Source organism: Salvelinus sp. IW2-2015, linkage group LG36 (assembly GCF_002910315.2).
Source record: "Salvelinus sp. IW2-2015 linkage group LG36, ASM291031v2, whole genome shotgun sequence".
Classification (NCBI taxonomy): Eukaryota; Metazoa; Chordata; class Actinopteri; order Salmoniformes; family Salmonidae; genus Salvelinus; species Salvelinus sp. IW2-2015.
In genome coordinates this window covers 25,656,745-25,684,218 of record NC_036875.1, presented here as the reverse complement: position 1 = coordinate 25,684,218, position 27,474 = coordinate 25,656,745, and the positions used below count along the sequence as shown (strand labels likewise).

General features: G+C 43.6%; 1 protein-coding gene across 2 annotated transcripts; it reads right to left on the bottom strand.

The window, feature by feature from the left end:
* Nucleotides 1-1,844: 1,844 nt before the first annotated feature.
* lats2 (large tumor suppressor kinase 2) lies at nt 1,845-27,329 on the bottom strand. Of its 2 annotated transcripts, none has more exons than XM_023981183.2 (9): nt 21,874-27,329; nt 15,797-16,477; nt 9,734-9,866; nt 7,137-8,677; nt 6,577-6,819; nt 6,100-6,439; nt 5,805-5,987; nt 5,593-5,699; nt 1,845-5,468 (listed from the first exon to the last, which is right to left on the bottom strand). In XM_023981183.2, exons 2-9 carry the CDS (start codon nt 16,148-16,150, stop codon nt 4,941-4,943), a joined length of 3,429 nt encoding a protein of 1,142 aa, XP_023836951.1. In that variant the 5' UTR covers nt 16,151-16,477; nt 21,874-27,329; the 3' UTR covers nt 1,845-4,940. The 2 variants fall into 2 exon arrangements, with proteins under 2 accessions (XP_023836951.1, XP_023836952.1); XM_023981184.2 differs by lacking the exon at nt 21,874-27,329 and adding an exon at nt 21,565-21,858.
* Between the last annotated feature and the right edge of the window lie 145 nt (nt 27,330-27,474).

Sequence of the window (27,474 nt, the reverse complement as noted above, 5' to 3'; positions counted from 1 at the left end):
GTGTCATGCATAAAGTCGATGTCCTAACCGACTTGCCAAAACTATAGTTTGTTAACAAGAAATTTGTGGAGTGGTTGAAAAACTAGTTTTAATGACTCCAACATAAGTGTATGTAAACCTCCGACTTCAACTGTATATACAGTGCATTCAGAAAGTATGCAGAACCCTTCACTTTCTCCACATTGTTGCATTACAGCCTTATTGTAAAATGGATTAAATAGTCCCCCCCCCCCCCTCAACCTACACACAATACCCCTTAATGACAAAGCAAAAACAGGTTTATTAAAAATAAACTGAAATATCACATTTACATAAGTATTCAGACCCTTACTCAGTACTTTGTTGAAGAACCTAAGGTAGCGAATACAGCCTCGAGTCTTCTAGGGTATGATGCTACAAGCTTGGCACACCTGTATTTGGGGAGTTTCTCCCATTCTTCTCTGAAGATGCTCTCAAGCTCTGTCAGGTTCGATGGGGAGCGTTGCTGCACAGCTATTTTCATGTCTCTCCAGAGATGTTAGATCGGATTCAAGTCCGGGCTCTGGCTGGGCCACTCAATTACATTCAGAGACTTGTCCCGAAGTCACTTGTGCATTGTCTTGGCTGTGTGCTTAGGGTCATTGCCCTGTTGGAAGGTAAAGCTTCGCCCCAGTCCGAGGTCATGAGCGCTCTGGATCAAGGATCATCAAGGATCTCTCTGTACTTTGCTCTGTTCATCTTTCCCTCGATCCTGACTAGTCTCCCAGCCCCTGCCGCTGAAAAACATCCCCACAGCATGATGCTGCCACCACCATGCTTCATCGTAGGGATGGTGCCAGGTTTCTTCCAGACGTGATGCTTGGCATTCAGGCCAAATAGTTCAACTTGGTTTCATCAGACAAGAGAATCTTGTTTCTTATGATCTGAGAGTCTTTAGGTGCCTTTTGTCAACTCCAAGCGGGCTGTCGTATGCCTTTTACTGAGTAGTGGCTTCTGAGCTCTGTCAGAGTTACCATTGGATTATTGGTCACCTCCCTGACCAAGGCCCTTCTCCCCAATTGCTCAGTTTGGCCGGGCAGCCAGCTCTAGGAAGAGTATTGGTGGTTCCAAACTTCTTCCATTCTTCAATGCTGCAGGATATTTTTGGTACCCTTCCCAATATCTGTGCCTCGACACAATCCTGTCTCGGAGCTCTACGGACAATTCCTTCGAGCTCGTGGCTTGGTTTTTGCTCTGACATGCACTGTCAACTGTGGGACCTTATATAGACAGGTGTGTGCCTTTACAAATAATGTCCAATCAATTTCATTTACCACAGGTGGACTCCAATCAAGCTGTAGAAACATCTCCAGTATGATCAATGGAATCAGGATGCACCTGAGCTCAATTTCAATTCTCATAGCAAAAGGTCTGAATACTTATGTAAATAAGGTATCATTTCTTAACATTTTGAATACTTTTGCAAACATTTCTACAGCCTGATTTCGCTTTGTCATCATGGGGTAATGTGTGACATTTTTAATTAATCCATTTTAGAATAAAGGCTGTAATGTAACAAAATTTGGAAAAAGTGAAAGGGTCTGAATATTTTCCAAATGTACTGTAGCTCTCTGTTTGTGGGTGTCATCTGTCATGTCTGTGAATGATGATGATTTAATGTTGTCTAAACTCAGTGCTCTTCAATGCCAGGCAAGTTCCTGTTGAAGTCCAAATAAATTAACTGAATTGATCACATCAACAGACAAGACTTCTCAATTTTCTGCTAAAATTGGTTAAGTCTAATATTCAAAGCCAACAAGAGTCAATCATATTATTCATCCAGACATAACATGGTTTGAGGCTTTGGAATTACAACACAAGTCAAAGCTGGTTAATTTAAATTTATACATATATTTTACACGTGAGGACAGTGAAAGCATTTTTTCAAATTCTCAATTCATACATATGTAAAAAAAGGTGATATGCTGTCCAAATTATATTGTCTATAATATTGTAGACAAAGAGGTTCGAACATTAGCTCAGAGGAAATGAAAAAGAATATAGATACAAAAAAATATGTATATCTGTATAAATATATATTCAAGAGTAACAAAATTGTATTATACATTAAGGAGGATCAAAGACATGAGAAACTCCCGAGAGTAAAAATACAAAAAGGTACATAGATAAAAAAGTCCAATCATGAGTCATTACATAAGATCTCAAATCAGTCAAAGATTGTCAGTCATCACTTTCAAAACTCAGATACAAGGAAACCACACGTCATCCACAGCACACCTAATACAAAACACTCATACACACTAGAAAACTGACTCGGTGAGCAGTTTCTTTTTAAAGCTATTTTTCACTGAGTAGTTCATCCTGGTGGATTGGCAATCCCACTTGCGCTGACAATGATGATCAAATGAAGTGAATTTGCTGCCCAATCCTGAAGACATGAGGCATATTATAAAAAACATGTCCATTTCAATTTTGTCATGCAAGTGAGCAAAAACATTATTGGCACGTTTAAACAATTGTCATTGTTTAAAATATTCCCCTCATATTTTGTCACAAATCTGATCTTTGAGATTCTAAGTGCACCAATATGTATGTCTGGGAATTGACATACGGCAGAACTTGCAACTTCTTGACCCTTCCGTCAGTATGCAATCACATTTGGAATACTGTTATTCAGTTGGACATACAAGACTGCGTCAATGGTTGATTGTCAATAAGCATATGGAGATATTGGAGAAAATAAAGCATTTCCTGCTTTGAGCAGTGCTCCACTGCATAACAACAATTCTGTAACACAAGCATAATATTAATGGTCAAATTAACCTGTGGTCATTAGGATGCATTAAAATGTACCAATAATAGTCTGTCATTTACCATACTTGTTCTTGTAATACAAAGGAGGCTATTTATTCATATATTTTACACTTTATAACCAATCCTGCCCTGCTTTCCTTTTGTCTCTGAAACGCATCTATCACTGTCTGTCTCTCTCCCTCTTCCGCCCTACTCTCCTACACACAGGGCCAGCCCAGTTGCAGAGAGCAGGAACGCTGCTGTCGTTATTCTGCACAAACACTGATCATCATCATCATCATCATCATCATCTTGTGGTGGATAGATACGCACCAACATTCATCTAAAAAAGCACACCGTTCGTCAATTTCAAATTCAAACACACTGGCAATCAAACCCACACTTTTCTTTTCACACAAAAAGGAAAGAAGTACGTATACATGAAATAATGATAAAAATGTAAATAATAATATTAATCACAATAATAAGCAGCATTGGGTCATGTAACTATACGGAAAATATATAAACCAATATAATATATATTTGTACATAGCGTGCTTCAGTATTAAAAGATCAAAAGGATAATTGTAAGTGTTTACAAAACGATATATTGTATTTTCTGTATTGCACATAGTCATACTATTATATGTTTCTGCCATGTCTCCTTACGGACCGAGGACACTGTGTGGATACTTGGATGTGTTAACTGTATAATACTGTGTGTGTGGAAGTGGTGCACTAGCAGGTTGGACTTTGAAATGTCAATGTGGCTAAAAAGCACGGCATCAGTAATGTCACAGTACATGACAGTCTTAGAGCAAGTGTACTGTACGTGTTGTGTTGAGACATGGATAGGCGTGACTGCTTACCAAACATGTATGTAATCACGAGATCCATATCCACAACAAAGCAATGATTCACACTTGTAGTTCACCTTCCTCAGAACTAGCTCAATAAAACATAGTCATCATAATAATACCGAGAGAGGAATTGATTGACTCGAATAACAATGTCATCCATGTATCTGGCAGCTGGCACTTCAACCAAAGGAATTTGTTGTTGTTCCTACGAGTATTTCCCCATCACATCCATTCCCCTGGGTCTGACACTCGAAACAGAATCATTTAGGGGTGGTAAGGGAACAACATAGTGGCTCTCTAACCACAAGATGGCGGCATTCCACATCACCTATTTGGAGAAAAAAAATGTGTGTGAAGCTGAAGGTAGGAGACACAGCTAGTTAACCTTGGGGGAATCTCTAGACTGCCATGTCAGACCCTCTACCTTTGAAAAACATCCAAACAACATTGATAGAAATGCGTAAGATAACCCTGTGGTTTTAGAGGACTTAGGGTGGTTAGCTGCAGAGGACAACCTAATTTCCCCCTCCTAGATTGTGTAGTTCAACCATCCTGCAAAGTGTGCATGTGTATTTTGGTAGCTTATTTTGTCATAGCTGTGTGAGAAGTGTCGTGTTTTGATTCTTCCCGCTAGTTAATTCAGTCCTGTCCAACCTAAAGTCCAGCTCAGTGTCCAAAGCACACACTGGTTCTAGTCCCTATGTTTCAGAAAGGAAGAGACAAGCAACCCGTGAAACAGAAAGGGTTTGTGTTTACTTCATGGGGTAAGGTCAACCTGGAAGAAGTGATCTCTGTAAGACCCAGGGTGGAAGGAATGGGATAGAGCACTATGACAACTAGAAACACGCATGGTCACGGTCCGAGTGTCAAACTCTTATCTGAACACTTTTGTAAACCTCCACAGTGCAGTGGAGCCTTTTAGAAGAATTACCTGTTCTGATTAGTCTTTTTTCATAACAGTCCTCTGGCATCATTATCCCATGCCTAGCCCTTGTACAGTTAGTTGTTTCTTGGTCCCAGATCAGGGGTTCTTATTGTAGTCTCTGCTCACGCTGTAGATTCCACACAGTAGTGCTTGAATTGTTGAACAGATGTCAGGCCGTCCTGTTCTCAATATCTCACTCGCTCTCAAGTCTCTCAAAACCACATGTACAGAGGCACGCACACACACATGAACATACATTCACAGTGGTAGATGGGAGGTTGGCAGACAGGGTCCCAGGTGCTGAGTGTTGATTTGCTGGAGAGAGAGAGCGAGAGAGAAAGAGAGGGGGGCCATGGTTTAGAAAGCCAACAGTCTGGGCTCTTCTACACATACACAGGCTCACAGCCCTCCCCCTGCTCTTCCTCCTCATCCTCTTCCTCCTCAGGGCCCATGCTGCTGGCTCCGCTGTTGCTGGGAGGCCCATGGCTGTGGCTGGTCTCTGGGGGCTTGGGGTAGCGGAAGGGGCAGCCGTTGTCGTCAAAGAACCTGCGGAAGGTGAACTCGTAGAAGGCGTGCTCCGGGTGTTTCCCGTGTGGGGTGCAGAGGGTCTCCCAGGCCCGGGTGCTGTCTCCGCTATCACTCCACGCCCCGGGACCACCTTCCTCCTCCACTGGGTCAAAGTTGGAAGTGTCCATGGGGTGGGCAATTTTGGGCCGGTAGGGGGCGGGCTGGGTGCGCAGGTTGCTGGAGAAGTCCATCTGGTCGAAGAAGGGATGAGTTTTGATCTCGCCGGCGCCGTTGCTCCCAAGACGCTCCTCAGGGGAGCAGCAGAGACGGCCGATGATGTCGACAGCCTCTGGGCTGAGCTTAACCTGCGGGGGCACCTGCAGCGTGCTCTCCCAGTTTATCACCTGAAGAAGAAAGGGAAGGGGGAGACTGTGAGGAAACAGTATGTTTCAGAGCTACAATTGATTAGTTATATGGCATTTCCACATTCTGTAGTTTAGCTGAGCTGTGAGTCGACAGACTACTAACCTTTATCTGTGTCTCGGTGGGTGTCGGGGCCAGGAAGGGTGGGTGTCCCACCAGCATCTCAAAGAGGATCACTCCCACACTCCACCAGTCACACAGCTGGGTGTACCCTGCAGGGACAAGACCACAACCGCTCACTAACAAGACCACAATGTGCTTCTTTATTTATCAAATGTATGACCACTCCATTCCTTCATGTCCAGTATTGCCCTCACCTTTGCGCAGCAGCACCTCAGGGGCGATGTAGTTGGGCGTGCCCACCAGGGAGTGTGCCAGGCAGCGCTGGTGTTGCCGTGTCGCCCGCTGCTCTAGGGTCTGCAGCCTGTCGCCACAACGACAGTTGGACACGTCATCCCAGAAGTCACTGGGCTCCATGCTGTCCTGCCTGATGTGGCTCCCTGGAGAAAGGAAAGGACATTACATATCGATCATATCATATCAAGTAAAAGCTGTCTATACAACAGCATATACACAGTGCAAAAACTTGTCCTTTGTCTTTCCCCTGCTCACCTTTCTGATAGTACTTGGAGTTGTGTGTCCAGCGGAAGCCAGTGCAGAGGCCAAAGTCAGTCAACTTGATGTGTCCGTCCAGGTCGATGAGGATGTTGTCAGGCTTGATGTCGCGGTGGATGAAGCCCATCTTGTGGACACTCTCGATGGCCAGGGTCAGCTCAGCCACGTAGAAGCATGCCAGCGGCTCGGGAAAGATGCCCATGCGGATCAGCAGGCTCATCATGTCTCCCCCGGGGATGTAGTCCATGACGAAGTAGAGGCTGTCACGATCCTGGAACGAGTAGTACAGACGCACCACCCACTCGTTGTCTGCCTCCGCCAGGATGTCACGCTCAGCCTTAGGGTTAGAAAGAATAAGAAAAAACGTTATTGTCCATTCCACACCAAACGCTGAAATGTGCTTTTGGCATCACAATAACATGGAAACGTCACCAGGTGCAACGTGTCATCATGATAATTTGCCTTCAGCTTTACCTTGACGTGGGCCACCTGGTTGCGGTTGAGCACGTCCTTCTTGCGCAGCGTTTTCATGGCGTACAGGGCTCCCGTGTCCACCTTGCGGGTCAGGCACACCTCACCGAAGGCCCCGATCCCCAACGTCTTGATCTTGATAAACATGGCCTTGTCCATCTTGGCACGGCGCAGCCGGTTGTAGTTGGACTCCTTCTGGTTAAGCATCTTCCTCATCTGCTCTTGCTCCGCCTCTGATAGGCCAGCCTGGAGGAAGGGGGAGGGGAAGAATAAAAAAGGTTAAGTTGCCTTGGTAAAATACTGTATACATGCCTTACTACGATTATTTTATATTTGATGTTTCTAATGTCTCAATCAACTGTGAATGTTTGTATGATTTTGTATGATTTCATAACATTCTATCAAAAGGACTGAACCCTGAGTAATTGTTTTTCTAAATGTTTTGGACAAGCTGTTACAAATAAAGCCATGAACTCATTGACTCCCATTCTAGGCATGTAGGGTCTTCGATGTGTTGTCTACAACACAGGTCCTCAAAACCTTTAGGTCTCTCTCTGTCTCACCTTGGACATCTCCTGCTCTAGCTGCAGCCTGCGGTTCAGTTTCTGCTGGTGGGTCTTCATCACATTCTCCACATGCTGCTCCATGTAGAACTTGAAGGCGAAGGGTGAGTAGCTTTTAATGCGCGACTCCCTCTTCTCCTGATCACGTCCGTTCTTCCTCACCGGCACCGGCGATGTCTGGATCTGCTTCTTGTTTTTCACTGCCTTCTCTCCTTTCCCAGACTTGGTCTTCTCTTTCACCTGGCTCTCCTCTGCCTTTCCTCCTCCTCCTCCACTACCACCATGTGGCCTAGAAGGGGTGTTGAGGTCTGGGGCTCCACACATAGCTCCTCCTGGTCCCTCCAGGGGCCCTGCCTCTGAAGCAGCCCCAGACATGTGCAGGGTTTTGGGGTAGGGAGGTGGTGGACAGCGGGTCTCCTGGGCATGCTCCAGAGAGTAGGCCTCTTCAGGCATGTAGGCGAGGGGCTCAGATGCTTCCTGAGCAGCCAACCAGCCAGGGTGACATGGCCCCACAGCAGTCTTCGGCTCGGGCCTCATTACTCGGATGCTCTTCACCGGCTGCTGGATGGGGGGTGAAGTCACCGCTGTGATGGTGTTGGGTTGTCCCAGGGACGGGTCCTGCTTGCCGGGAGCTGGGGTGACCAGGGTGGGTCGGACGTTGTTTGGGGGCACTGACCGGTTGTTGAAGGAGTTGGTCCTGCTAGGGACCCGCACCTCTCCCCGGAAGGGCCCCTGAGGCTGGGGCTGCCTGGCTGGAGGGGCCCCCTCAGGCCCCTGGGAACCGGCCCAGTGGTGCTGGTGCTGCTCGTACAGGTCCAGGTTAAGGCTGGCTCTAGAGGGTGTGAGCAGGTCAGAGAAATCTGTCCCCATGGCAGCGGCGGCTCCACCGGGTGAGCGGGACATCATGTGGACCTGGTGTGAGGTTGGGCTGGACTGCTGGGGGTGGGGCGGTATGTACATGTTAGGAGGGTACCCTCCCCCGTTCTGGCCCATGGCCCCTTTCCCCTGCATGTTGACGTAGTTGTCGGGTGCCAGCGGTGGCATCTTGTTCTGGAAGGAGGCACTCCTTTGCACGCCGTAGCTTGAGGGCTCCATCATGTGAGGCCGGACGTGGCCATAGTCGTAGTGGGGTCCGGTGACAGGGACTCCTGGTGCCTGGGGCTGAAGCTGCAGGGGCTGGCTCGGGACGCTGTAGCCCATCATGGCCTGCTCCATACTGCCTGGGTAGGCATTCTGCGTGGTGCCTGGGGTGTACATGGGGTTCCCTGGATTGGCTGGAGGGTAGGCTGCCATGGCTGGAGTGTAGGCTCCCATGCTGAGGGGGCGTCCCATGGGGTTACCTATGGCAGGGCCCTGTACCGCGACCGAGGGGGGCATCATGTAGTTCATGACAGGAGGGGCGCCCATGTAGGCACCCTCTGGCCCATAACCAGCACCCTCATACATCGGCGCCACCATCTGGTGGTAGGAAGGCATGGCGCCCTCACTTGTTCCCTCCAATGGTGGTCTGTGGTCCATTGAGTTTGGAATGCCCCCTTTGCCTGTGGACAGCAATCATAGTGGGGAGTGAGTTCATATCCTTACTGCATTTCAAACTTTATGTGCATATATTTAGAATGTACAGTGCATTCGGAAAGTATTCAGACCCCTTCACTTTTCCCACATTTTGCTACATTACAGCCTTATTCTAAAATGGATTAAATAAAACATTTTCCTCATGAATCTACACACAATAACCCATAATGACAAAGTGAAATCAGGTTTTTAGACCTTTTTGCAAGTGTATTACAAATAAAAACTGGAAATATTTTATTAACATACGTATTCAGACCCTTTGCTATGAGATTCAAAAATGAGCTCAGGTGCATCCTGTTTTCATTGATCATCCTTGAAATGTTTCTACAACTTAATTGCAGTCCACTTGTGGTAAATTCAATTGATTGGACACGATTTGGAAAGGCACACACCTGTCTAAATAAGATCCCACAGTTGACAGTGCATGTCAGAGCAAAAACCAAGTCATGAGGTCGAAGGAATTGTCCGTAGAGCTCCGAGACAGGATTGTGTTGAGGCACAGATTTTTTATTTTATTTAACCTTTATTTAAGATCTGGGGTAGGGTACCAAAAAATGTCTGCAGCATTGAAGGTCCCCAAGAACACAGTGGCCTCCATCATTCTTAAATGGAAGAAGTTTGGGACCACCAAAACTCTTCCAAGAGCTGGACGCCCCGCCAAACTGAGCAATAGGGTAGAAGGGCCTTGGTCAGGGAGGTGACCAAGAACCCCATGGTCACGCCGACAGAGATCCAGAGTTCCTCTGTGTAGACGAGAGAACTTTCCAGAAGGACCAACATCACTGCAGCACTCCACCAATCAGGCCTTTATGGTAGAGTGGCCAGACAAAAGCCACTCCTCAGTAAAAGGCACATGACAGCCCACTTGGAGTTTGCAAAAGGCACCTAAAGGACTCTCAACCTGTTGTTGCTTTGTCACCAATTTAATCATTTTTAGAATAAGACTGTACATTTATGAAATGTGGAACAAGTAAAGGGGTCTGAATACTTCCCGAATGCACTATGTGCATGAGTTGTGTTACCTGGTGACGTCTGTTTGATGACCTGGACGATGAGTTCATTGCGGGGGTCCAGGTATCCCATCTTACTGATGTACTCCAGAGCAGCCTCAATGTTTCTGCTGCCCGTCTGCTTCAGAGCCCGCACCGCCATTTCCTGGTGGAAAAACAACGGTGTTGAAAAGACACTGATAAATCATTGAGAGACTGTGACTGATGACACTCATCCATCTCATTTTGTGGAACAGATTGCATTATTTTAGTGCCAGATAGTATATAGCCTTTTCTGTTGTCATTGTCTCTTCTATTGTCAACCATGCACACATAAGGACATGATGATTTAAACAGCCCCCCAGCAGGCCTTGCACCTGCATCCTCTTCTCCTGGGGTCATGCACCAGCCATTTCCTGAGCCAGCCTCACACACACACAACAACATAAAACACAGAGAACATAGAACCTTCCCTTTTACATTCTTTCAAAATTTCAACAGCACGCGATTCTTATGACAAGGACCTCTACGGTGACAGTTCTGTACCATACTGTAGTACATATTTTAGGATTTATATAAAGATAATGCAGGTTATCCTACTATTTTCATACTGGCTGATAGGAAGAGTACAAACAACAACAGCCATTAAACATCAGTGAGTGAGACGTGAAAATAAACACGACACAAGCTGTGACCGTTCTTTAACTAGGCGACCCACACCTACATGAGGAAATACCCCTTAATGTCATATGACCTCACTCTAAAGACATTCAACCCATACCTCAGTGTGGCCCTCAGTCAACACAGGCATTCAACCCCACACTGCCGCCGCTGGTCAGTTAGAGAACTTCAACCAAATACTACTGCTCATCTGAAATAACCACTGGAGGTTGTTGTTTAAAACATAGAATCAAGACGATGTTGTGTATGAATATTACATTTTACAGGAAATAAACTAGGGCTAGGGTTGTGGCGGTCATGAATCTTTGTCAGCCGGTTATTGTCATGCATAAGACTGCCGGTCTCAAGGTAATTGACCGTAAATTAACATAAACAAGTTTAGCATCACCAGACCTCCACGCATACAAGCTGCTGATGTGCGCCTTTGGAACGTCTGCATGAGAAAAAAAAAGTTAGAAATCAATTGAATATATACCATCACCAATTTATGTATTTTCAGCAGGTCTAAAGAAACATTATTATTTGAAGAAAATGTATTTCAGAAGAACAAAATGTGAGTTGGCCTACTGTATGTTATCTGGCTATGTGCCATGCCATAGGCTGTAGGCTTGTTAATTTAGCAGACAAGATATGCTTATGAGTCATGTTCCATTATTTTATATTGTTTTATAGTAATAAGAATATAATTGAACAGCTGAATAAAATAGAAAGTATATTTTTTGCATTCCTGGCGTGAGAGTGCACATGTTGAGTGTAAAAGTAATCATTTGAAACAGGTCCTATTCACTAGATTTAGACTTATTTGTCAACTTTAGTTGAGAATGATACAAACCTTAAAATGTCTTAGAAATCAAAAGATATGGGCTGCATGATGAAACTATAGGATATTGATGACTTTAGAAAGTCGCAAAAATATTTTCTAATTTGAACCCATCAGACTATTCTAAATTTAATCTTGTCTTCACTAATATGTAAAATTAGTTTTGTTTTGGGCAAAAATTGAGGCCACTTTCCCGCTGGTTTGTTTAGGCTACTCCGGTTATTTCACAACGCGCAACTGGTGATATTCCGCCCAAACTCTGTATGCCATGGGCTCTGTTCCCACCCTGTTTCTACAGCTACTCAGTGCTTCAGTTGGGAAACCAAGTGAAATCTGTTCGGGAACATCGATAGTAACATGTTTTCACACCTAAACATTTCATTAAAAACTGTTGCCACCCCCTTTCTCTGTGCGCTGGAAAAAGGAATGAAGAAGAGAGGGGAGGAGATGGAAATGCACAGTGGTGAGATATTCTCTAGCTATAAGGTCATGTGTCAGCCTATTAACTATGAAAATAAATAAAATTCCCTATTACTAGGCTATCCAAAATCAAATACAAATTCACTACAAACTGTAGGCTAACTCAATTTAGGATAGACCAATTATATACCAAAGATATCTTAAATCAGTATTTTTGTGTAATATGCAGTAGGCTATGTATTGTATAACAGCACAATCATTTTAATTCCGTTTTTTTTGGGGGTGGGGGGGGGGTGGGGGCTTCGGCTCATTATGGCTTGGGCCTATGAATATGTATATGTTCTAATATGCTTATGGATGTTTTGAATTAATCATTACCTTAGAAAGTGCTGTCTATTTCTTTGTATTAGGCTTTGAAACAATATCCACAACGACCATGTTTTCCACTCAGTTTCAACCTGTTGTTGAATTTCTTTCTTCAAATTGATCATCACAGTGAGGTGAGTTTTAAAAGCAGATACTGTTTTGATTTTAGATTGCGTTTATGTCAGAGTGGTTAGAGCAGGGGTGTCAAACTCAAATACCCAGTGGGCCAAAATGTAAAACCTGAACAAAGTTGCGGGCCAACATTGAACAAATGAACCTTTTAATATGGACCCAAACAAGTTTTGCTTTAACATTGAATATGGAACAAGCATCGCTTATTACCATACAATATATAATTTAATAGTGGAGACATGCAAAATCGAATTTCAAAAGAAAAAACACATCAATGGCATTCATTTATTAAATAAATAAAATTTAAATAAAAATCGTATGCCTCTTTTCTATTTGCAGCCTTCTGATTTAAATACCAAAATAAACTTTTTCCAGATGCGTCGCAGCTCTCATCCACAGCGAGGGAGAGACGCAACGAAATCTTTTCCCTTTTCCATCAGCTGGTCATACAGATTGGTGGCAAGATCACATGTGCGATCAGCTACTGTGTTCCTGCTCAGGCCTCACGTTTGAAAATGCTTGCTTTTTCTCTGGGCATACGAGGTCACAAACTTTCATCATGCACTTTTTCACGAACTCTCCTCATTAAAGGGCCGGCTGATTTTGCGATCTCTGCTGCCACTATATAACTAGCCTTTACAGCGCCTCACTTTGTGATGTGGCTTTTTTGAACATATTCTGTTGTGAAACCAAACTTCTTTTCATCTCTCTTACTTTCTGGCTCCTTTGAGTCATGTCCATGTCCTTGTATTTGTCATGGTGTTTCGTTTCATAGTGTCGTCTAATGTTGTACTCCTTACTTACAGCCACGTTGACTCCACAAACAAGACAAACAGGTTTGTCTTTTACATATGTAAACAGATATTCTGCCTCCCACTTGTCAGAAAGCTCCTGTTTTCTGCCTTTCTTTTCGCCATTTTTGGGAAGGGATAGCGCGCTGACAGTTGTAGCGTCTATGTTGCTATGACTACTGTCACAGAGGGCGTTTCTGGGTCCTGTCCTGATTGGCGCGCGAAAAACAACAGCAGAGCATTATGGGATTCGTAGTATTAGCGGTGAATGCGCTGTATAATACCGGCGGGCCAGCTCTAGTAGTAATTTGGTATTGTCTCGCGGGCCAAATATAATTACCCCAAGGGCCAAATTTGGCCCGCGGGCCAGAGTTTGACACCCATGGGTTAGAGGGTCAATAGAGCCCTGACTACCAGGCCATTAGCGACCTGATGATCGTTAGTTAGTTGGGTACTACTAACGCATGTACAGAGTGCATTAGAGATTACAGATGACTCAACGTTCACTTAGAATTTTACTGCAGTCATGGCAGTCACCGCAACAACCCTAACTAGGGCTAAACACATTTTAAGGACTGAAGTGGACTTTAAAACTAGTTTAAAGAGACGAATGCAGCCATTGTGTGTCCACAGGTTCTGACACAGACTGGGTGCTTCCATTTGCAGGGAGGAAACTTAAGGGTTTAAAAACAGGGCTGCATAGCGAGAGAGCACAATCAGCTCTCAGAACCAGGAAACAACGGAGCCACAGATATTCTACACAATGTGTGTGTACATCAGAGTGGGCATGCCCATATCACTGAACCAAAACACACTCTTTCCCTCCCTCCCTCTCCCTCACACATAACACACACACACACTAGCGTACACGCACAGGAAACCGAAAATAAACACTCACTTCCACAGGCCAGGAAGTAAAGAATTCCAGCTATTTGGAAATCTGTGTTTTGGGTGTCTTTTCCTCCCATTGCTCTCCCTCCCTCTCGCATACTCTCTCCTTCTCCCTCTGTTTCTCTACTAGACTCATGTGACTTCCAGCCTAAAATATCCACTACCACATTTGCACCCTTGTTATAATGGTTACAGCCACAAGCCAGGGAGTTATCCCAAACACACACACACACACTCCTTAGAAGGCTGGGAGTTCGTAAATATCATCACACACACCCACCTCCCCCCAAGTGAACAACAAAATACACACTCCTGGACGTAGTGACAGTTTCTGTGCCACTGTTCTAAGTTCTGAAAGACCTTTATGGAGCCGAGTCTGGATGGACAGGCTGAGAGGGAGGGACATCAATAGGTATGTGGAACAAAAGATAGTGCGCCACCATATTCTCCTTCTCTTAATCTCTCACACACACACACACACACACACACACAAGGCCTCTGTCACATCCTGTTAACCTCATCATTACATAAAGGCGGCGACCACATCATTTCATATGTCAGAGGTTTAATATGCTTAGTGTGCATAAGATTCCTGTCTCCCCTCCACTCCGCCTGGCCCGCCCCTCATAAAGTAATAGTGCAGCCGCTGTACACATGAAGGAAGGTGGAGGAGAGGAAAAGAGCTCATCCACACTCCACCCCTCCCAGTGGCCCCTCCTCGCTCCCCACCAAAACATTTCCTCTTTTACTGTGATTATGTAACTTGCCGCAGCGCTGTGTAATTTGTGGCTGGAGGAGAGGCTGCTGATAAGAATAAGGCCAGAGGGCCCTTGGGGATGGAGGGGGGTTGAGACTAGAGAGGCCACTCACTACAGTGGCCATTATGGCTGTGGAATGTGTAGGAAAATATGGGCCCACACTCAATGGTCTGTTCAGTGGCTCCTAGGTCACAGTCGCCTAAAAATACCAGGACCATCCATCATACGACACGCCTGGTGGCTGGTCCAGAAAACTAAAAGCATTTATGTAAAGGGCTGAGGACTGATTAAGTTGCTAAATGGTCGTAATGTTGTTGTTAATGTCTTTACTGGACCCGTACCTCGGTCCGGCTGGGTTAACTTGAGGAGGCAGCCCTAGGACAAACACAGCGACAGGTGACTGCAGCTTTGCTCATTGAGACACCATATCTACAATCCATCACTATGATGGTAAAAGCCAGACGACAGACAGTCAAAGTCAGTAGGCAGGAAAAGAGTTGCATCTATCTGGCTTGTGTCTTTCTTCCCTCCCTCTCGCCCCACTATCTCTAATTCTACTGTGCTGAGGTCTGAGGAGCGGTTGTTCCCTAGCACAGACTTGAGTTAAGCATTCTTTAAAATGAGGAGTGCCGCCATCACAGGGCCTGTCCTCAGGCCTGTCCTGAAGACTTCAACCACAGTACTGAGTCTGATTATAGTAACTGGTCTCTGGCCAATCCAAGTGCTTCGAACACACAGAGCCCTTTAATATGCCCTGATCTTAGGCCAGTTATGGGTGTTTAAAGAGACTGAACTCTGCTGAACAGCCTGACCCTTATTACTCGGAAATACTCCGATAAATTGCATCCCTGTAATAAGGCTATCCATATCTGAAATATAGTATGCTTTATTTCTTTAGGCGAAAGGTGAGCAGGTGAGCTGACAATTTCCTGCAGAAACGTTTGCTCTCCTCTTCTCTCTCTCTCTGGAGTGGACAAGATGTTCACTCGTTCCGAAAGAGGATGAAGAAACCAACTGATATTTTAACATTTCTGCGTTCCACATTATGTAACCATTGTACTGTACTCTGGATATTATGACATTGAATGGCGCTTTCAACATCCACATTTGTGAGTTACGTTAGGCGCTTACAGGACATGATTATAGAACCAGCATTTAAGCTGAGACATTGATTCAGACGAGAGCAGATTCTCCCACTTGAAAGCACACAGACACTCACTCACTCTCCAGTCCTCACCTGGTCACAGCCAGCATTGACCAACTCCTGCAGCATCTGTCGGTTGACGTCTCCAGCAGGGTGGGCGGAGCCAGAGGGGCCAGACTCATTGGCAAAGGGCATGAGGGACTTGCGGATCTCTCTCAAAGCGTTCTGGTAGTTGTTGAACTTCTGAGGGGGCCGGAGCGGCTGCTGGCGACTCCCGGGGTCTTTGCCCTTGCTTTCGGTCCCGCGGCCCCCCTCACCCCAGGAGCTGCCCCCATGGAGGGCCTGGCTCACCAGCTTGGCTGGCTGCTTCAGCCCCTCCTTGATCTCCTGGAGGCGCTGGCGCGTGTTGCCCACATATGGAGCAGCAGGGAACGTCTTGGGCCTCATGACACTCCCCTGTTTTAGTATCTAGCCTAGGGAACTCACACCAAAACAGACACCCACAACTGACACACTGACACAAACACTCGTATGCTTGCTCTGGAACTCTGTGACCTAAATAGATAAGGCCCTCCAGTAGGAGAGATTATGTTTCCTCCTCTCCTTCTCTTGGTCAAGGTTTTTGTTTGTCTCTGTGTTGCTGGCTCCTACTGATAGGATTCCAACTGGCGTTCCATGTTGTGTGTTTTAGGGATCACACTCGTTCCTATTCCAAGTCATGTGAGGGGTCACAAGGATGCCCTTGGCCCAAACCACTCTGGCTCCCTTCTGTACCTGTGGAGCAAGACCAGAGCAGAAAACGTTACTAAAATGTCACTGTATGGTTAAGGTCAAGATGTGTGTGTGGTCGGGTTGTGGTCATGGTGGCGTAGGGTTACATTAGTTACACACATCTCATCAACTGTGTGTGAACGTCTCCTGTGTGATCCAATATCAACACCCCTTTGCAGTTGTATCTCCAAGAACATTGTCTACATTCTATAGTGGCAGTGCTACTCTCTGGGGCATAATAGGTGTGAAGGAAGCATATTTATCTGTGCACACGTGGAATAGTCACATAGCAACAACAATGTATTATTGCGGTGTAATTGTGTAACATAGCTTTTGTGGTGTAAAACCCTATTATTGAAGTATGATCGTGTATAACATTTTATTAATGTATTGGATCTGTGTAACTTAGGCATGTTCAATTATGACAACTATTAAAATATAGGTGGTTAGCTTTATTTCAATTCAGTGGCTATAGAACAGGGCTGAGAGACCATCAGACCAGTACTTGGTAGGTGTTCCTTTAGGCCTGGGATAGCCTCAAACAGCTTGAGATCAACAGCATCCACTGGGCCCATTTAAATCAGGACACTACCATCAATACCACCCTCTGTTACCATCTCTTTCTCTCCATCTCTGTGTGCTATGTCCCATCAATTTGTAAGTCGCTCTGGATAAGAGCGTCTGCTAAATGACTTAAATGTAAATGTAATGGGTTGAAAAGGGCATTTTTGGGGTTTGGGTGTTCGAGGCGTTTTCTGACACAAACACAGCACTCACTGTGAGTGTAGTTTTTCTAAACAAACACATATTTAGGATGGTAGTGCCAAGCGCCATAGCAATCTCCAGAATATTTAGCCTCAGCTCCCATTCCTGTAATGCTTTGCGTGCCACATCTGACCCATAGCATTCCATTCCACAAGTGACGACAAGAAAACTCATACCATTGCATCACGGGGCAGAGCGGACCAAAATAAACAACAGAAAAATAGATTTCCACTGAAAAACAACAGAGAGGAGAGTAGAGACAGGGTCTCCTACTTACAAGGCTCATACATGTTTTAAACCCACTAGTAGGAACAGTGGGCTGGCCTGCAGTTGACAGAGTGTACTGATGTGTATAGTGTACAGATGAATCAGTGATCGCTTTTCTACCTGTATAATGTCATGTTCTATGCTTGATTGTGTGTTATGTATACCCTAAGCCACAACCAACATTTTCCCAAGGGATAATAAAGTAATTATCTTATCAGCCTATCTGACTGATTGGAGACTACTGTACTGTTAATAACACAAGATCTATGGTGCCTATTGGCCTGTATTTTCTAATGAGGGCCTCAGTCTGCAATGCATAATAAGGCTGCATGATCTCGGCAAAAGATCTAACTGTGATTTTTTTTTTTAGATTTGACTTGCAAAATATATAAAGAACTGGAATGATTTTTATTAAGATGCAAAGTGGAACACAGCATTGTTCTTGTTTGGAACAATCTGTTGACTGCATTTGACCCAACAGAACATCATGCACACTTATAATGATTCTAACAGCAAGGAGGAAGTGAGCCCGGCCATTTTAGCAAAAAAACGAACAACAAAAAAAGGCTTTTTTTGGCTTGTTATTTTGGCATTAATTTGTGTCACCTCTCAGTTTGAGAACTATGTCCCCCCCTAAAGAAATTCCTTGAGTTAAAAGCTGCATACAAACATGGTCTCTTTCTTGAGTAAGGCAGCTCCAAAATGCAGGTGTTTCAGCCTAGCTCAGTGCTTTCTGTGGTGGAGGGACAGCCAGCGGAAAATACAGAGTGTAGGCGTTGGTAATCGACTCCAGTTGCGCCGTGATTGGCTCAGTGTTGTGTCACTCATGGGGACATTACGTCACCACCAAATCTACAGGGACAGCTAGGCAGTTCAGGCCCCCTTGGGTGCTGCCATAGATTTACATGAGAAGTGCCTGTTCAAGAACGCTCAAGGTCATTGGCCACAGATAAAATGGTTTCAAATCACGTTATATCTACCGTAGCTTTGATTGGACTGATCACATCAACATCATACTTTCACAATCTTAGCTAGCAAGCAGTCATCCTCATGAATTATGACAATCTACTGGCAAATCCATTTCAATCCTTGTCATATGAAGAGAAATTATAGATAAAACCTATCGGTGCTCATCGGGCCATTGGACAAAACATTGCTCAACAAGTCTGAAAAAGCATATTCAACAATGAGTGGTTTGGAAGGAATCGATGGCTAACTGCAAGAGTTGAGAAGCAATCACTATTTTGCTTCCCATGCCTGCTATTAGGTGGAGAGGGTGTGTGGTCCAAGTCTGGGTTTATGGATTTAAAATATCGGTCTGAAAGGGTCTCTTTTCCAAGTTTAAAAGGATGAACATTCACACGCAACACCATGGGCCAAAAAATGTTGAATTACATTGGTGTGTTCAAGACAACTGAGAACTTGGAACTCTGGCCTCTTTCTAGAGCTCCGACCTTAAGATCACTGACATCATGACTCAACCTTGTTTTTTTCTGAGTTACCAGTTGTCTTGAAAGCGCCATAAATCCAGAGATTGCCAGACTTTGATGACAAAGTTTGCCCACAAGAAGGACCGTCGCACCACGTTCAAGTGATCACAGCAATGGTGAGTCCAAAAATATGTCTTGTATACTGCTGCATAAATGTAATATGCCAGGGAGATCCACTACATGACCAAAAGTATGTGGACACCTCATCAAACATCTCATTCCAAAATCAAGAGCATTCAAATGTAGTTGGTCCCCCTTTGCTGCTATAACAGCTTCTACTCTTCTGTGAAGGCTTTCCACTAGATGATGATGGAACATTGCTGCGGGGACTTGCTTCTATTCAGCCACAAGAGCATTAGTGAGGTCGGGCACGGATGTTGGGCAATTAGGCCTGGCTCGCATTCGGCGTTCCAATTCATCCTAAAGGTGTTCGATTGGGTTGAGGTCTGGGCTGTGCAGGCCAGTCAAGTTCTTCCACACTGATCTCGACAAACCATTTCTGTATGGACATTGCTTTGTGCAAAGGGGCATTGTCATGCTGAAACAGGAAAGGGCCTTCCCTAAACTGTTGCCACAAAGTTAGAGGCACAGAATCCTGTAGTATGTCATTGTATGCTATAGAGATAAGATTTCCCTACACTGAAACTAAGGGGCCTAGCCTGAACCATGAAAAAACAGCCACAGACCATTATTTCTCATCCACCAAACTTTACAGTTAGCTAGCACTATGCAGTCGGGAAGGTAGCGTTCTCCTGGCATCCACCAAACCCAGATTCGTCCGTTGGACTACCAGATGGTGTACTACTGCTCATAAGTCCAATGGCGGCGAGCTTTACACCACTCCAGCCGACACTTGCCATTGCACATTGTGATCTTAGGCTTGTGTGCGGCTGCTCGGCCATGGAAACCCATTTCATGAAGCTCCCGACAAACAGTTATTGCACTGCTGATGCTTCCAGAAGCAGCTTGGAACTCAGTAGTGAGTGTTGCAGAGGACAGACGGTTTTTACTCGCTACGCACTTTAGCGGTCCCATTTTGTGAGCTTGTGTGGACTACCACTTCGCGGCTGTTGCTCCTAGACGACTCCACGTCACAATAACAGCCCTTACAGTTGACCGGGCCAGCTCTAGACTTGTTGGAAAGGTGGCATCCTATGACGGTGGCACGTTGAAAGTCACATACCTCTTCAATAAGGCCACTCTACTGCCAATGTTTGTCTATGGAGATTGCATGGCTGTGTGCCCGATTTTATACACCTGTCAGCAACGGGTGTGACTGAAATAACCAAATCCAGTCATTTGAAGGGGTATTGTTGCCTCTACCTTCTTGACCTTTGTGCTGTTGTCTGTGCTCAATAATGTCCGTACCATGTTTTATGCTGCTACCATGTTGTTGTCATGTTGTGTTGCTACCATGCTGTGTTGTCAAGTGTTTCTGCCTTTCTCTGTTGTTGTCTTAGTTCTCTCTTTATGTAGTGTTGTCTCTCTTGTCGTGATGTGTGTTTTGTCCTATATTTATAAATTAATTTTTAATCCCAGCCCCCGTCCCCGCAGGAGGCCTTTTGCCTTTTGGTAGGCAGTCATTGTAAATAAAAATGTGTTCTTATTAACTGACTTGCCTAGTTAAATAAAAAATAAAAAATCCACATACACTATATATACAAAAGTATGTCAGTAGCTAATAACGTTATCTTAAGTGTATGATGTGTCTCACCCTAATTATTTGGTCCTTCTCCCCCTCAGAACTTAGCCTACTGTTCTGACTTGGTGGTGCACATGTAGCCTATTGCCTGTTGTAGAGAAATGTCATCATTGAATATTGTAAGAGCTTTCATTGTCTGCTTATTTATCCTACGGTTCTGACTTGGTGTACTGGGAGCATATTGTAATAACTGCCCATGTTCTCTGAATTCTGTCGCTGTACATTTCAAAAGTGCTGAACAAATAGTTGACTACTTGCTCATTGTCTTAATCGAAATTATGGCTTGCCTCTTATATGCTCATCCTTCCTTTATGCGATAGTTTGTACATATCAATTGTTGTTTTGCTTATATAGGACTCATTAGTATCTTATTCATCATTTTTGGCAGTGTCAGAATGATTTCATTGTTTTGCTTACTTTGTGTATTATAATAAGCTGATGTGCTTTTCTTCACGATGACGGGATACTATATAATGTTGTTGGGTCTGTAACCATGTTTGCCAGTGACAGTCTCTTCCCATTCAAATATTTTTTTTAAACAAAAAGTTCAGTAATAGACCCATGTAATTCCAGCTGATATTGCGAGGGTTGTTTTGTTTGCGCAATGCGTTGTCTGCGCGTCGGTATATTGTCTATAAAAGTGGATCCTCTTGGTTGTATTTCCCTTACTTTTTAGACCACATAGGCATTATAAAATGTTGTGTAGTGGCTTTGCTGGCATACATCAACAAAAAAAAAGAAGAATTGGTCGAGTTTGTCCCACCAAGATGTACATGCTAAAATCGCCACTGTATGAACCCCGTCCATCACAGGCTTTAGTGAAAACTAAACTCAGCCGTTAAAAAGAGTTGTTTCAATATTCTTACCATATCGATCACTTCGTGGGTTTTCTTGTCGAGGTTGTGATTAGTTTAACATTTGGAGTGAAAGAACGTGGGGCCTTCTCAATTTAGCGCTGGAAGCAACGCAACTCCACAGCCTGGAGCAGCCCGACATTCCAATGAAGGGAGAATTTCAGTCCCCGCAGTCTTTCTCTGGCCAAAAGCTGGTCGCGTTGGAAGAAATCCGAGGCTTTATCTTCAATTTAAATAAAATGCAGTACTAATAATAACTTTTATTTCTGTGTCTTCATCAAAATAGTTAGGCTTTCCCAAAATATGAAGTTGTTAACTTACCATGAGATAGATGTATCATTCAAATTTAATCCGATAAAGAATCCAACCAAATACACTTTTCGGAAAACTTTAAATCCAATAATTTGTTGCACAACACATACGACAATTTATCGAACTTTCTCTTAACGGTAGGCCCGAGTAAATATCATGAAGAGACTCCATTTTCTCCCAACTCCAGGCAGAATTAGAATTCAGTACAAAATTGGACGACACTTACTGCATTGTTAACATTCCAGGAGTCACGTGAGGGACAAATGCACGTCAGCGCCACACATATTATAGGCGGTGCTTCCTACATGCATTTAGCTATATAATAATACAACTTGGCAGTGATTCTTGCATTTAGCAAAACCAAAAAAATGTCTTCTGTACAAGAATAATATGAACCACACTCAATATTTGGTTTATATTCATGGACAAATAATGAACACAACCAATAACCCTTGACAATAATTTGCATCATGGAATAGGGTAGGCTATGGGTCTTAAATGCTATTCATACACAAGAACATTGCACAGCTAAATAACACAAGAGTAGTGCAACAAATTAATCTTTTGAAATGAATAACAGTAGGATGTCGTTCTTTCTGTTGACAGAAGAAAAGCTGTACCTGCTGCATGCCGACCTAGTCTAATGATTGTACTTGTAGAATCTATACTCTTGTCAGTGGCCAACAAAGTCACTTTGAGCCAACTAGAGAGCATGAACCCCATGTGTGCAAGCCGGAAAGGGGGGGGGGGGGGGGGGTGAAATAGGGCATTTTCTCCTTACATCCATGGATGAGCCAGTCACACTTCATATGCAATGTAGGCTATGGGAATGTAGCGTAGCTAGCAAGCTAACTAAATGCACACAACACTAAATACTTCCTCCAAGATAGCTAACCACTAACTAGTATTGACATAATTCAATCACAATGGATTAGCTAACTGCAGAGTTAGTTAGTCCAGTGTCCTTAGCTAGCTAGCTCATTGTGCTAGCTGGTGAATATGCCAAGGTTAGCTAGCAAAAACATTTTGGCTATGGGATTATGGAGAGGGAATTAAATTGTGTTCTCGTCATCTAGCTAGTATCAACAAGGGCTTTCTACAAAATAGCAACATTAACGCAGATAGCTAGACCATAAGCAATATGCACAGATACGCATTGCCACCTTCTGGTTTGTAGTATTTTAATATGGTTGAGTGGCTGACAACTTTCAAGGTCTTTGCTGTGTGAACACAAAAGAGATTGACGGCTGACACCATTCAGAGGTGCTAAATACTGTCGGCAGGCAAACGTTTGACAATCCTACCAGTGTGTCAGAGCTTTAACGCATGAATAGCAAATTAATTAAATACATGCCTATGCTGTGCATTTAAGCAATGAGAAGAAAGCATGTTGTGCTATAGCATGTCTCTGACACCTAGGTAGGGAGTCGACTCACATTTTTGGGTGTCAAGCTTCGGAATCGACTCAAGATTCAGTATTTTTGCAACGGGGGAAACTATTTTCCGTAGTCTATTTCGAGAACAAACTCTCGCATCTTTCACAGAAAAGAAAGAAAGAGCGAGCTAACATGAGAGCGAATGATGGAGGTGCACAGGCAAACGTCAGATCCGTATATAGGTAATCAAACTATTTAGGCTATCGCAATGCTGTATTTCGCAATTTCTTGGTTTGCGCAAGTTCATTAAAGTAGGGGATATCAATTAGTAGGTAAACTATTCTACATGCAACAGACAGAAGACCAAACACTGGCGTTGTTCATAGGCAGACAAATGGTCAGAATCGTGCGCGCAGGATATATTTAGCGATGCCTCGTAAATTCAAAAGTAGAATAAAGTTTATATTAGGCTCCGAGTATGGCACTATGAAGAATAGTTTAGCCAGTGAATTAAAGTTTAACATCGCCAAATGCATCACTTTAATTAGGCCTAAATGTGCAATACAAAGTATTGTCTATCGCTCATTTAATACAACCCTGCCTGGCTATTGATGTCCATGGACAGGGCTCTCCAACCCTGTTCCTGGAGAGCTACCATCCTGTAGGTTCTCTCCAACCCAAGTTGTAACTAACCTGATTCAGTTTATCAACCAGCTAAGTATTGAATCGGATGCGCTAGATTAGGTTTGGAGTGAAAACCTACAGAATGGTAGCTCTCAACGAACAGGGTTGGAGAGCCCTGTCCTATGCAATAGATCGCAAAGCAGCATCCCCATTAAACTTTTTGGGAAATGACTAGTTATGGATGAGAGAGTGAAGTTGCCACGTGCAAATACGGTCCAGCATCTCAAATCAGCTAGATGTGGGGAATTGTTATTAGTAAGGACGTCTACCATGGATGGATCGCTAAAATAATGATTATGATCACACTTCATCCATGTAAATGTATGGGGAGACCTTTACATTTGGCAGCCAAGCACGTGTTCAGTGTAGCCTATTATCGCATATCTATCATGTTGACATTCTCGCCTACAATAAAAACCTACTGGCGTTGGAAAAAATAAGAATTACAGGGGACAATTTGGAAAAACTAATCCTGTGTGAATCGTTCTCTGGAATAACGCACATGCTTGGATAATTACAAAACCAACGTCTCTAGTAATACCCGTCCGAATAGGGCTGTAACATGGCAAAGACTAGTCTTATCAGCGTAGAGTGCGCCGCATCATCCCACGGCTGCACACAGTAGAAAGATCACTCAAATATTCAAGTTCCTACACATGACCTTCTATATTCAAACATAATAGGTACTTATATGCAAATGAGCAGCATCGTGCTCATGGCAGTCCTCTAGAACGCAAATGTAGTCTTCCTAGTAGGACTCTGCAATGAGGTGGTGTGTATGTGTGCGCGCATCCGTTTTAGCGTATTTGGGGAGTCGGAGAGGTGGTGGTAGGGTGTCCACAGTATTGTTGTTTACGCGACTTTTTATTATTTTCTCTCTTGACGCATTGCATGTGATGCACAATATGTAAACAGTAGCCGACTGTAACCAAATGTAGGAGTCCGAAGCACGTTTCTTCGCAATCTGCTGGAAGTGTTTGCCACCATATTGTGCAAGTGTTTGTCACATGCGAATGTAACAGGGAACCACTACTTCAAGGTCTCAAAGCGAGTGACGTCACCGTTTGAAAGGCGATTAGCGCGCACCACCGCTAACCATTTCACATCGGTTACACGAATTGCATCGGTATTAAAAATACAACCGATATACAGACCAGGGTACTGAAGGTCGGGTTTAACACACTTCCCTCTGGATTTTGTATCAGATTACCTCAGACACACGTAAAGTAAATTTAAATTAAGTTTGTTCAACATTCTGATTTGTAATGGAACTGTTCGGGAATGCTGAGCCTACACGTTAGAGACAAGTGGAAAAGTATTTCACTCTCAGATTCTACAAAGAGGCACCTAAACTGCATCATTAAATTCCCAGCACCTCTCAATCAACAGAACCAAAGACATTACACAGACAGTCCTTACAGACTGACACCAGTCAGCACTATTAACATGAACAAACTGGACGTGAAAACATAAATACACTTAAGTCATGCTTAGAGAATGTATAAACCACAACATAAGTGACAAAAAGTTTTAGCCTACATTAGTACTTGTTGAGGACAGTTAGACATGATCTATATTTCTATCCAATTGGCGACAGATTTTCATACGAATACTCTAGAATCTGCATAAGGAAAATATACAAATCTTCCCAGTGGTGCATTTCCACCAAATTTAATTTTTTACGGATAAAAATCAGTTCGTGATGATGTACACACAAAATGTACTTTTTCGCTTATGTTTTCATGTACTGAATACAAATCTAAAGTTCAATATGTTTCCATCGCATTTTCAACTCTGCCAATAGTCGTCACAAAAACTGTGGCTTTAAATAGCAAATGTGCCTATTCTGGCCTTGGCACGTGCGCTCTAGACAACAGCTCGTAGATAAAGTGTGGGTAGGCTGTGATGAGATTATTAAGTATAAGAGCGAGAAAAATATATTTGTCAAACGGAAGTCAAGCATCGATTATCATGTCACCAGAATAAGACTCGATATTTATTGGAAAGGAGCATCAAGATCACAGTGCACTTCCACTACCCTGTTAAGTTCATCATAATTTATTTCATCTGTAGCCTAATAAACGGCATGGTTTCCCGAGTCGGAGTGGGAGGACCACACAACATATCATCGCGTGACTCCAAATTTACTTCAATTTGATGTTTATTATATCAATATTTGAGCATAAAGGCGTTTCCGCCGCCATATCTCACATAATTAATTTTACCGACACTAAAATATCCCACCATGTCGAACTAACAAATTATCATTCAGCATTTATAAAACTGTACCGAAACTTCCAGTTTCCATCAAAACTGTCATGATATTTTTTTTATACAGTATGACTTTACTCGCATAAAAACTGCGGATGGAAACGTGGTTAGTCATATGAAATGGAAGGCATTGTGTCATGTAAAAATACATCTGTTTTGTTACAGCAGTACCAGCATTTCAAACTAAAGCACTAACACCTGAGGAAAACGGTAGGCTACTGTTCGATCCATTGTAAGTAACGCAAATGTCTCTGAGAACCAAGTAATGGTCGAAAACCACAATGTACATTCAATCATAGAATACTTGGAACTGTTGGAATGTCCTTCTGAAATATATCCACATTTCAAAAAAGCTGATGAGCTCAGTAATTCAAATTCTCACTCAGTTACATCCAGAGGGGCAAAAATAGTAATACAGCGAAAATATTGTGATAAATTGATTCATCAAATATCCCTCTGAAAGTTATCTGTTGAAAAAATAAAAAGTTCCCCTCTCCAGCATCTAAGAGTGGAATTGTAGAATGGAGCTAGGATGTTTAAAGGAACTAAATCTATATTTTGGATGCATATGGCCAAATGCCCAGACACTTCTTTTTGCAATTTCACTTGTTTTTGAGTACCTTACACCAACCAGTGATAACCTACCTCATATTTGTTCTGCAGTGCCAGTGTGTGGATAAAAGCAACAAAAAAACAAATGCATTCAGATGCAGGTCTTTAGATGTTGTACACATGCAATTGTGTCATTTCAAACTTTATCCACAACGTTGTATTCCATATGATGCGGTAAACCTATCCATCTGGCTGCTCCATGTTAGCCATCACATGCACACACAGAAGTATCTCTCGAGCCGTACAAAACGGAATTAAACGTTGCAGATAAAGTTCTGAATTACACAAATTACAAAACACCTAAAAGGACGTATTTGGGTGATGTTGGGGCTTTTGTTCATGTTTTCTTTTCATGCCCTGGAACTGCAGAATGAGCATGAGAACCTCTATCGCTGGTTGGGGTAAGTTTTGCAAGAAAAGTGTCTGGGCACTTCTACAACATACCATTTACATCCAAAATATAGATTCTTTAAGTGTTCAAGAATTAAAGTGGCTATCAATGCTCGTATGGAGCAGCACTAGTGTGAGTCACTCTAGGGGAGCAGCAGATATACACAGGTTGTTTAAGGCACAGGCAACCTGCACAATCTTATCAAAAGTGAAAATGTTGGATGACCGCTCAGCGGCCGTGAAGGGGACCTCCACTGGGCCAGTCAGCATGGAGTAC